Source organism: Chenopodium quinoa, unplaced genomic scaffold (assembly GCF_001683475.1).
Source record: "Chenopodium quinoa cultivar QQ74 unplaced genomic scaffold, ASM168347v1, whole genome shotgun sequence".
Lineage (NCBI taxonomy): Eukaryota > Viridiplantae > Streptophyta > Magnoliopsida > Caryophyllales > Amaranthaceae > Chenopodium > Chenopodium quinoa.
In genome coordinates, this window is record NW_018742914.1 from 7,612,693 (window position 1) to 7,625,025 (window position 12,333).

The window sequence follows — 12,333 nt, forward strand, 5'->3', positions numbered from 1 at the left end:
CTTGTTGCAGCTTCAAATGCCCTTTAAAAAGAACCACCATAGGAAGCATCACTTCCAGGAGAATATGAAGGGCTGGAGTGGTGATGAATGTCACTCAAGTTAAGCGTAGGCTGAGGCTTGTAATTACTGGTCCCCTCTTTTGGTGTCTGTTTCTTTGGGCTAGGCTGCTTATCTTCAGACTCAAAGAAGAGAGCAGATACCACAACCTCTAAATCTTCCACCTTTTTCTCTAAAGCAGTGAGCCGTGCCTCCATTGCTTCATAGTTAGTCTGTTTAGGAAGCTCATATCCACTACTAGGATTCACCTTATCTTTCCCCTTACTTGCCATTACTTTCACTTGGAATTGAATAAAAAAAGACTAGAGAAATGTGAATGTGGAATAAAGAAATGGTTTGTGAAAATGTTGAAGCCTGACATTCCTTTTATATATGCCTGGGTAACACCTCTTTGTCTAAGGGATATAACCATGCAATAATTATACCTATTTAGAAAGTCATACAAAACCTGCTATGTGCTTAGCATTGCATAGCACTGAACTTAATTTATAGTCACAAGTCACTTCATTAAAGATTCCTTTTTATATTTTATTATATTGAATTGTAAATGCATGTATACCATATAATATTATAGTTGTGCATAGACTTATGCCAAATTTGCTTATAATATTATAAAATTATAATATTCTAATTTTATATTTTTATAATATTATAATATTATACAAGTCACTTACATGCATAGACTTATGTCAAATTTGTTGTTATCTAATTTAAGCACAAATAACAAAACTAATTGTCTTTGTATACTATAGATGAAACCTGAGTACACGCCTTTGAACAAGCTGTCACCTGTAAGCAAGAAATACAAAGTACGTGTGACAGTGAAAGAAAATTCTCCTATCCGAACTCCTCCAAACAAGAAAAAATTTCAGAAATTGGTTTTTGAAGATGAAGAGGTGCAAACTTACCACTCTGCATCATTTCATAGTTATTAAGTGCTTACAATCCTATACATGACTTCTCCATTTCCATGATACAGGGTAACAACATGAAAGCTAATTTGTTCGGAGCTGAATGCGACCACTTTCAAAAAGTCTTTGAACACAAGAAGAAGTATGAGATAGCTAATGCTCCAGTGCGAACAATCAACACGAAATTTAGTTCATTCCTAGGAGAATGTGAACTAACCTTCGGCGGAATGACTAAAATTCAAGTTATTGATCGAACAGAGGGACCTGTGTTGCCTGAATACATCTCCATAGCTGATGTACCAAGGACAAGTGGATCATCAGACCAGTTTGGTATCATCAAAACCTTATCTAACCTACACATAATAACTAAAAACACATCTGCCTCTTGACAATAATGTGCCTATATGTTACTTAATTGACAGATCTGCTTGGAATAGTAGTCCACATGGAAGACCCCCGACAAGTGGAATACAAATCAGGCAGGGTAGCCGACGTACGTGATATCAGCATAGTTGATGAAAGGTTGCTACTACCCTTTTAAGGCCCCAAAATGCTACCTGCAATATAATCAAAATCTGCATTTACTGACTTACACTTTGTTTTGCAGCACTGGTTCTCGTTCAATGATCATCTCTGCATGGGGACAATTAGCCCTTTCTGACTGTGAGAACCTCAAAGACTGGGCAACCACTTTCTTAGTTGTTAGCTTAACTTCACTGAAGCCTGCTACCCACAGAGGTATAATTTTCTCACCCTTTATCACTGTATAAATCATATGACGATCAAGTATGCTTATGCAACTTTTCACAGGTTTTTCGCTGCAATCAAGCATGTCCACAACGATTGATCCAGCCCCCAGTGGTGAAAAAGCTGACGCTTTAAGAGCTTGGTAATCCAAAAACTTTATAGCTAAAAACCATTTACACCGATACACATTCGCACTTTATTGTATCTAAATCAAGCTTAATTTAAACTCCTGTGATTAATCAGCTATGTCTTTCTTTGTATATTTTTCTAGGGCCCATGCACATCCAGACATAATTAGTGATTACATGGCAAGACAACTCGAATTCATGACTATTGGTGCTGAGCCGGTTCCAACCACACTTGACAACATCATTGGCAAAAATGTGAGTGCACTCACACACAAATCCTTCTACTAACTACCTGTTTTTGTATACTAACACAGCTCCATTTAGGTTGACAATACTGTCCAGGAAGAAATACACACGCTGACAGTCACAATTCCAGATGCACAACTAGACAATGTTATTGCTTACATTGGCTGCGATAATTGTGGAAAGCGTTGTGGCGTTGCTGCAAATGTGGACTTTTTTTGCCCACATTGCCCTGACAAAAAATGCACCTCCACTGAAAGGTTCGTTTTGCATTCTTATGCTGCGCAACCAACTAGCCAAGTCCTCATGTCACTTACCATGATTTCACACCACAAATGCAGGGTTAACTTTACCTTTGATGTTGTAGATGACACTGGAACATTTCGCCTCACTGCCTTTGGCCAAGTATGCGAGCAGATATTCAAGCTCACAACACTTGAGATTTTTGAGAGAAAGATAAAGGTTCCCACTCACACTTAACATAAAGTCTACATAAAATTATACCATGCAGCTAGCTATCTTGGGTATAACACCACTGATTTTTATTCTCACGATGACTGGAACGATTATGATCATGTTGCTGCAGCTCTAAAATCCACACCAATGCACATAATCCTCCATCCATCTCAGGCACTAAACAGGGCAGGAGTGCTGCGGTGGGTAGTCCAATCAGTTTCTCATTCTTGAACACTTGTCCTGCCAATCTGCAGTTTCAAATCAGAACACATCATCCACGATAACTCCAGCTTATCATTTTGCATGTGTTCTTATTTGAGGCATTCTTGATTACCCTTAATCATATTCACTACTCAACAATTTAACAACCATTGTCTCTTTAACTCTGAAGTTATATCTTCTTTTGATGATGTTAGTCATATAGAGCAACTTAAATCTGCTTAGAATTAGGCTTACAAACAATGCCTCTTTTGCTTGCTCAATCCATTGAATGGATTAAACAATTGCCTGTGGTTCAAACTTAATACCTCTTTCATGAAGCACTTTGTTCTTTAAATTATTGCAGGGATGCAATAGCTGCCTATGGTTCAAACTTGCTTATTGTGTGAATTTTGCTCATTTCTTTATCGCAAATATGCTAATTATGATTGTCATTTAAAGTGCTTTTATTTACGCATGGGTTAGTCATCTATACTCAATGAGTCAGCCATTTAGATCATTAAATCACTAAGTGCATCAATATCCAACTCATCTGTGCAGATTAAGAGCAAAGTAACAGCTACTGCTCTCAAAATCTCTATATCTCATACCCTGTAAACCATGCTAACTAAACAATCCCCTAGATAATTGCATACTTAGCTTGTACATTTGTAAAATCTTACACATCACACTCTGCATCTCATGTGTTCAACACTCCTGTTACTTCTTTTTCCTAATTCTTAATGTCACATTCTATACATTCTTTAACTTTAGTTACTCAGATCACTTTGTCAAGCTCATCATCTATCTATTTTACTTGTTGTTGACCCTTATGAGGTTTTGATGATGATGTTAAGAATTGAGCAAACTTCCTTTTAATAAGGATTTTCTAGTGTTGTGATGTTGGCTGGTTCAGTAAGCGTAGAGGGCTGAAGTAGGAACTGGAACAAAGGAACTTTAGAAGATCCATGAGGACAAGTAAAGAACAGAAGAAGAGTTCCAACAATGGAACTTCCCGAAGTTTCTCAACAGGAACTTCAAACGGGTTGTAACGACCTGGTTCTGGTGTAATGCTGGGGCAAGCCTCAACAATCAAGGATCAACACAAAGATCAAGATATCAACCGAAGAAGATGGACTTCATAACTTATAGTTGTGTAAAAGATAAGTTTGTTTTCGTAGGATGATGTAAACATATAAATGATAGATATGCATGGAACTTATTAGAAATCAGATAAAGCTTGGCAAACTAATTAATTCGTAAAAGATAATTATAAGTTTTATGAAAAAGTACTTAATTGATTTTATCTTATAAAATCTGGTTTAACTTGGTTTTATCTTTTTCATAAAATTCTATCTTTTAATAAAAACGAGTTTGATAAAATTTGGTTTTCATAAAAACGAAATTAAATCCGTTTGGTTTCGGTTTTAAGGAAGATAAGATCAGATTTCTGTTTGATCTATCTTGTTTGCGAAAACCCTAGTTTGAGAAGCTGAGAAACTCCTATAAATATAGAAGTATTCCAGCTTAGTAAAATGAGAGTTTAAAAGCGTGAAAACCACTTAGTGCTTAAAGTAAGTTTGCCAAAGGTTTAAGCTTTATCATTTTGATTTCGGGTTTCATGTGTAGCTTTCCATTTATGTGTTAGAGTGTGTCTTTGAGTTGTAATTGGTTTTGGGGTGAGATTGTGGATTCTCTTAAATTCACACAAGTGTATGAGTTTGAATTCTCTAAAATTCGAGTGGTAGCTGTGAGTGCACAGTGAGTAAAAGGAACCTGAAAAGTGTCTTGGGTCACCTAGGAAGTGTCCTGGGTAAAGGGAGAAAAAGGGTCTTGAGAAGTGTCTTAGGTCTGGTAGGAAGTGTCCTATCATAGAGTCAAGTGTCCGTGGTGGAACTTGCAAAGCAAAGGTATGTGTAATAGGTTGTACTAGGAGAGTTGCCTATTATAGTGGAATTTGTTTATAAGTCCCAATAGGGCCGAGGTTTTACTTCCAATTAGGCACTGGATGGTTTCCTCGTAAAACTTGTTGTGTGCTTTAAGTTTTCTTTACATTTTAATTGCTTATTTCCGCTTAAGTTCCACGATTGGAACCTACTACTATTCACCCCCCCTCTCGTAGTAGTTCATCTAAACTAACAATTGGTATTAGAGCAGGTTCTCACGAAATTACAAGCAACCTTGTAGAGTAAAGTTCCTGAAGAGATGAATGCACACGAGAAACTTGAAGAAGGGTATTCTACCCAAAGACCACCAATGTTCAATGGCAAGTTTTATTCATACTGGAAGAATAGAATGGAGATATTCATCAAAGCTGAAAATTACCAAGTATGGAGAGTCATTGAAAGCGGTGACTTCGAGGTAACAAAAACCAATGCAAACAAAGAGGTAATCCCTAAACCACTAGCTGAATTTGATAAAGAAGATTATGAAAAATATGAGTTAAATGCTCAAGCTATGAAAATCTTGCATTGTGGACTAGGACCTCATGAGCACAATAGGATCATGAGTTGTAAGTCTGCAAAGCAGATTTGGGATTTGCTTCAAGTAACACATGAAGGAACTAATGAAGTTAAACGTTCCAAAATTGACTTACTGATGTCAAAATATGAAAGATTTGAAATGCTACACAAAGAATCCATTCAGGATATGTTCACTAGATTTACTAACATTGTCAATGAGTTAGAATCTTTAGGCAGGTCCATACCCATTGATGAACAGGTAAGGAAAGTCCTTAGAAGTCTTCCTCAAGATGAAAGGTGGAGATCCAAGGTCACTGCCCTGCAGGAATCCAAGGATTTCACCAAGTTCAACCTTAAACAACTCAATGGATCCCTGCTCACTCATGAACTTCATCTTGGAGCAAACACTGAAAGTTCCAAGAACAAAAGCCTTGCTCTAAAGGCTTACGAATCAAGTGAGTCTGAAGATGATGACATGGAGACAGCCATGCTAGTACGAAGGTTCAGGAGGATGCTGGGAAAGAGAGGAGAAAAGAACAGGAGAGTACAGCCAAGTTCCAGGGAGATTAAATGCTTCGGTTGTGGTTCCAAGGACCATCTCATCAGAGACTGTCCTCAACCTAAGGAGGATGAGAAAACGAAGTACAAGGGAAAAGAGCCAAACAAATATTACAAATCATCGTTCTCAAAGGAGGATGTCAGAAAAGCCATGATGGCTGCATGGGGAAATTCTGATTCTGAAGAAGAAGCAGAAAGAGAATCCTTAGAAGAAACAGCCAACTTATGTTTGATGGCCAAAACTGATGATGAATCTCATCTGAAGGAACTTGAATCTGAGGTATGGTATGACTATCGACAACTCAAACATTTAAATAAAGGAAATCTTATGGACATTATTCTGGAACTTCAAGATGATTGTAAAGAACTAAACAGGTCAAAGTTCCAAATTGATAAAGCTTTAAAAATTCACAAAGAACATAGTGAATGGGTAGATAATATGAAAACGGACATACAAACTAGATTCTTTGACTTATATGATAAAAATGTCTTTCTAAAAGAACAAGTTGAAAAACTGAAACATGATAATATTCTGTTTAATGTAGAGTTAGCTCAACTGAAACTTGGAATTGACTCCCCTGACTCTGAAGTTCCTATTGCAAGCCAACTTCCAAATTTTGAGAAATTAAAATCTGATTTGGAAGAAGTTAAAATAAAAAATCAAACCTTGGAGGAGGAACTTGCTAGAGCCAGGAAAGGCAAAGAAGTGATTAATAATGGAATTCCATCCTAGATAGCTAATACTCATAACAAGAATAAAGAAGGACTAGGTTATAAGAAGAAGTCTAGGAGAAACAAGAAATATGTGGATCTACCTAGTCAAAAGCTATGTTACTATTGTGGTAGTACAGGACATCTTAAAGCTGCATGTCCTAAAAGAAATAAAGATACTCTTAAGAATACTGAGCATGCTGAACAGGTATGGTTGAAGAAATCTGAATCTTCTTCCAAAACAATGGAACCCAAGGAAACCTGGGTTCCAGAAACTAACGCTTAGTTTTCATGCAGGTTCCAGTGAGGGGGAACAACACTTGGTACCTCGACAGTGGTTGTTCTAAGCACATGACTGGAGACAAATCTAAATTTCTCTCACTGGATGCCTACTATGGTGGAACTGTGACCTTTGGTGATAATAAGAAAGGTGAAATCATTGCTATAGGTAAAGTAGGAAGGTCAAGTTCCCATGCTATTGAAAATGTCTTTTTAGTCGAGGGTCTTAAACACAACTTGTTAAGTATTTCTCAATTTTGTGATAAAGGTAACTCAGTCGGCTTTACTTCTAATCTTTGTAGAATCATTAACAATGACACTAACAATATTATTCTTGAAGGAACCAGAAAAGGGAACACATATATTGTGGATCTCAATGAAGTTCCAAGTAGTATTTTGACTTGTCTTAGTGTCATTGAGAATGATCTCTTATTATGGCACAAACGATTTGGCCATGCTAGTTTTTCTCTGCTTGATAAACTTAGATCAAAAGAACTTGTGGAAGGACTTCCATCCATCAAGTTCCTAAAAGATAAAGTCTGCAGTGCATGTGTAAGAGGTAAGCAGACACGAATATCTTTCAAATCTAAGAATATGGTAAGCACCACAAAACCATTGGAACTTATCCATATGGATTTGTGTGGTCCTATGAGGATACAAAGCAGGAGTGGAAAAAGGTATGTGATGGTTATTGTAGATGATTTTTCCAGATATACATGGGTTTTCTTTCTTGTAAGCAAGGACGATACGTTTGATCACTTTGTTGCCTTTGTGAAGAAAGAACAGAGAAGAACAGGTCATCAATTGATTCACCTAAGGTCAGATCATGGAACTGAGTTCCAAAACTCAAAATTTGATGAGTTTTGTGATGAACATGGGATGGACCACAACTTCTCTGCTCCCAGGACTCCACAACAAAATGGAGTAGTTGAACGGAAAAACAGAAGCTTGGAAGACATGGCTAGAACTATGCTAATTTCCAGTGGACTGCCTAGGAACTTCTGGGCAGAAGTAGTGAACACAGCATGTTATATATTGAATAGAGTTTCTATTAGGGCAATAACCAACAAAACACCTTATGAACTAATTAAAGGAAGAAAACCAAATATTTCTTATCTTAGATCTTTTGATTGCAGGTGCTTTGTACACAATAATGGAAAGAGAAACTTGGGAAAGTTTGATGAAAGAAGTGATGAGGCTGTATTCTTAGGATATGCCTCAAATAGTAAAGCTTATAGAGTTTATAATAAAAGAACAATGTGTGTTGAAGAGTCTGTACATATAATTTTTTATGAAACTGATTTTGTGATTGATGTACAAGATGATGATGATTTCGAGATAGGGTTAGTAAGAAGACATGACCCTGATGAGGAATCAACAATATCCATGAAGCAGCAAAACAAGAATCCAGGAGCTGAAAACCAAACTGCAACTGAAACAGAAGTTCCACAAGAGGAACATCCTGAGCCTGAGAATCCAGAACCTGAGAATCAGGAACCACTGAATCAAGAGACAGGAAACAGTGATGCTGAACCTGAAAAGTTGTATCCAATCAAAGACTTTACCCCTAAACATTGGAAACATCAAAAGTCTCATCCAGTGGATATGATTATGAGTGATATAACAAAAGGAACTCAGACCAGGTCACAGCTAAGGAACTTCTGTGCATTTTTCTCGTTCCTATCTACTTTGGAACCAAAGAACTGTGATGAAGCCTTACAAGATGCAGATTGGATCATAGCCATGCAAGCTGAACTAGGAGAATTCGAGCGAAACAAAGTTTGGCACCTAGTTCCTAGACCGGAACATCAGAAAGTCATAGGTCTAAAGTGGGTGTTCAGAAACAAGCTTGATGAACATGGAATCATAGTAAGAAACAAGGCTAGACTGGTGTCAAGGGGTACAATCAACAAGAAGGCATAGACTTTGATGAGGCATTTGCTCCAGTTGCCAGGTTAGAAGCTATACGCATTCTTATTGCTTTTACAGCTTTTATGGAAATTAAGTTGTTTTAGATGGACGTCAAATGTGCATTTCTAAACGGTCTATTAAAAGAGGACGACTATGTGGAACAACCTCCTGGATTTGAAGATCCAGAATTCTCAAATCATGTCTATAAACTTGATAAAGCCCTTTATGGGCTAAAACAAGCACCAAGGGCATGGTATGAGAGGTTATCCAAGTTCCTGTTAGATAATGATTTTAAAAGAGGTAAAATAGACAAAACTTTGTTTTTGAAATCTAAAGGAACTGATATTTTAGTTGTGCAAATATATGTAGATGATATTATTTTTGGTGCAACTAACGAAATTTTGGTGAAGTATTTTGCTGACCTTATGAGTGGTGAGTTCGAGATGAGCATGATAGGAGAGCTAAACTTCTTTCTTGGATTGAAAATTAAGCAAACTGAGAAAGGAATAATGATTCACCAACAAAAATATGTGAAGGAACTCATAAAGAAATATAAGATGGAAAGTTCCAAAACTATAAGAACACCTATGGGAACTAACACCAGACTGGATGAAGACATAGCTAGAACTTGCATAGATCAGAAGATGTATAGAGGTATGATAGGTTCCTTATTATATCTAACTGCTAGCAGACCTGATATATCGTTCAGTGTAGGCTTATGTGCAAGGTTCCAAGCGAATCCAAAGGAATCTCATCTCAAGGCAGTTAAGAGGATACTTAGGTACCTCAAAGGAACTGATGATTTATATCTCTACTATCCAAGGAATGAATCAATTGATTTAGTTGGATACACAGATGCTGACTATGCAGGTGATTTAGTGAATAGAAAGAGCACATCAGGTATGACTCAATTTCTTGGACCATGCTTAGTTTCTTGGGGTTCCAAGAAATATAGTTGCTTTGTCCATAGCAGAAGCTGAATATGTAGCTGTTGCAGCTTGTTGCTCACAAATGCTGTGGATAAAACAACAAATATGTGATTTTGGTTTAAAATTTGAATGTGTTCCAATTTATTGTGATAATACTAGTGCTATCTGTATATCTAAAGATCCAGTACAACATTCTAAGGTTAAGCATATCCACATTAGAAACCACTTCTTAAAAGATAATGTGGAAAAAGGCTATATTAAGTTGGAATTTTGTCCTACTGATAATCAAATTGCTGATATTCTAACTAAGGCTTTGAGTAGAGAACGCTTTGAGAACATGAGACTGGAACTTGGGATGATCAAGCTGAATTGATTGCAACTGAAGTTCCTAGATATGGCATTGTCAAGTAACAAGATCAATAAGAAGAATAAAACATCTATCACAAACTTGGTGTGATAAACATAACGGGAATGTCACCGTTGGTAAACTCTTGGAGGTTAGTGCAATTAATACTTAAGAGACTGTACATAATTTTCAAGTTAATGTAGACATATATGTGACACGTTCCAGGATGTATTTTACAAAAAAAAAATTCTGTTTCAAAAATTTACAAATTTAAAATCTCTTTTTAGATAATTTTTTAATATGATTATCCATCCAGATAAATTGTTTTGAAATCAAAGTAAAATACATTGTTCCTAAAATTCTATCTCTTCACCTCCCACGCACCGCCTCAAAGAAATTGCCTTCACTATAAATACTCACCCAACCACAAACGTCAAATCACAATTAACTCTCAAACTCTCTCACCCACAAAAATCAATTTTCACAGCTAAACCATCCCTAACCATGGAAGGCGAAAACCAAAACCCTAAGAACCAAAACGAGAATTCACCACCAAGTCACAAAATCTTGAAATTACCCAGCCAAGTGTCATGCTATTACCTGAATCCTCTGCTCCTCTTACCTCAGAAAACAAAAACACTAAGCCCAAAGCAGTTGAAGAAACCGAAACGTCTTCAACTGCAAGCCTACCAAATGTGTTGGATCGACTCAGTGCATGGAAGAAAAGGAAGTCAGAAAAGATGGAGAAGACTCTTGAAGAGCAAATGGAGGAAGTCGATGCCATGGAAGAGGGGGAAGAACAAAAGAGAAGAACGATTCTGAGGGGGAAGATGATCAAAAGGCCATGGCTAAGCAGGCTGAGAGGTATGTCGTAGGTTACAGAATAGATTTTGATTGGTGTAGGAAAGTGAATTTTCTGGAACTTCTAGATCTGATTAAATTTCAAGGGTGGGAAATACTGTTTTCGGTAAAAGCTAAGAATTACTTGTATCCTTTAGCTATGGATGAATTTTGCAAAGAATGTGAACTTGAAGATGGGATGTGTTTCAGTAAAATTAATGGGGTAGAAATAGATTTTGATGCTGAGAGGTTGGGAACTTTGCTTCAAGTTCCGTGTGAGGGGTTTGACACCTACATGAAAGGTGCAGTGTCTGTAAAAGTTGCAGGGCACACTAAGACTGAAGTAATAACTTACTTAGGTGGGAAAAAGGGTGTGAGTATTATGAATCACAATAATTTGTCTCCTATGCATAAGCTACTGTTTAATTTTGTGAAGAAATCCTTAGTTCCTAGAACACAAAAGAAAAATGAACTCTGTTATTTGGATATGGCCTTAATTTTCTGCATGTCAAAAAGGATCAAAATAAATTTTCCATCGTTGATGATACAACACCTAGAGCACTGTATTGAGAGAGAGATAAAAGTAGGGTATGCTGCTATCCTTGCTTCAGTTTTGAGGAACTAGGTGTACAACTTGTGGATTATTATGGCCGAATGAAGGAAAAAGGTGAAAATGTGATCAATGAGAGTACTTTGAGGGGGCTAAGTCTTCAAGTGGTGAGGGGGAAGTGTGTTAAGTATATTGCACCACAGGCAAAGGAAGTGAGTCCTCTGCCAAGAGATCCTGTCAGGAAAAGTCGAAGACTCTCTGGTGGAACTCATGCAAAATCAAGTGCAAGTGAACCTGTGGAATTAAGTAACAGGGATGAAGGAACCCAAGAAGGAATTGCTGACTTGTCCAACAGACTTATGCAGGTTGAAGGACAGCTTCTTGAGTTAACAGGGAAGTTGAAGGCAATGGAGAGGACTGATGCTGCTCAAGCTAAGGAGTTCCACAAGGCAATCTCAAGCCTTAAAGCAAAATTAAAGAAAGCTCAAGAAGACAGCAAGGCAGATCTTGAGCAAATTCTGAAAAGCGCTTGATGCCTGACCATCCTTGCAGCCTAACCCAGCCATCCCTTAGCTTAGTCTATTTCATATGACTTTCGGAACAATGTTATGTTTTCTATGTTTTTGAACTTGGTTTGACTTTGGAACTTTGTTGGTTATTTTGGAACTTGGTCTGTTATAACTCTAACTTTTCTGGATGGTTGTATGCTTTTTAATTTGAATCTTGGAACTTTGTCTACATATGCATGCATTGCTTGTTGAGAAAACAGGGTATTTTGTATGAAAGCACTAGCTTAAGAGAGCTAGCCAGCGCTGCTTCCAACTTCCCACATTCGATGAATTGCCTGTGGGACTGTGAGTAGATGAATAAAACTTTGAAAAGTCACGTTTTTGATAATGCCAAAAGGGGGAAAAGCAGGAGCAAACTTGAAAGCTGAAGTTGTTCTAGTTCCAGTTGAGTAAGTAACAAAGGTTGTTCTCTTCTCTAAATTTTTCTTTCTTTGCTTT

General features: G+C 37.2%; 1 protein-coding gene across 1 annotated transcript; it reads left to right on the top strand.

The window, feature by feature from the left end:
* Window positions 1-809: 809 nt before the first annotated feature.
* On the top strand, window positions 810-2,566 carry LOC110727717 (replication factor A protein 1-like). The gene is made up of 8 exons (XM_021907298.1): window positions 810-953; window positions 1,037-1,298; window positions 1,391-1,490; window positions 1,576-1,706; window positions 1,779-1,857; window positions 1,987-2,098; window positions 2,186-2,346; window positions 2,428-2,566. Exons 1-8 carry the CDS (start codon window positions 810-812, stop codon window positions 2,564-2,566), a joined length of 1,128 nt encoding a protein of 375 aa, XP_021762990.1.
* The last annotated feature ends 9,767 nt before the right edge of the window (window positions 2,567-12,333 follow it).

What these genes read in the sequence shown, in the direction of transcription:
- LOC110727717 (XM_021907298.1), top strand. Translation starts at nt 810, where the DNA reads ATGAAACCTGAGTACACGCCTTTGAACAAGCTGTCACCTGTAAGCAAG. An exon ending in TGGTTTTTGAAGATGAAGAG is followed by an intron (nt 954 to 1,036) that starts GTGCAAACTTAC and finishes TCCATGATACAG; the next exon opens with GGTAACAACATGAAAGCTAA. An exon ending in ACAACATCATTGGCAAAAAT is followed by an intron (nt 2,099 to 2,185) that starts GTGAGTGCACTC and finishes AATACTGTCCAG; the next exon opens with GAAGAAATACACACGCTGAC.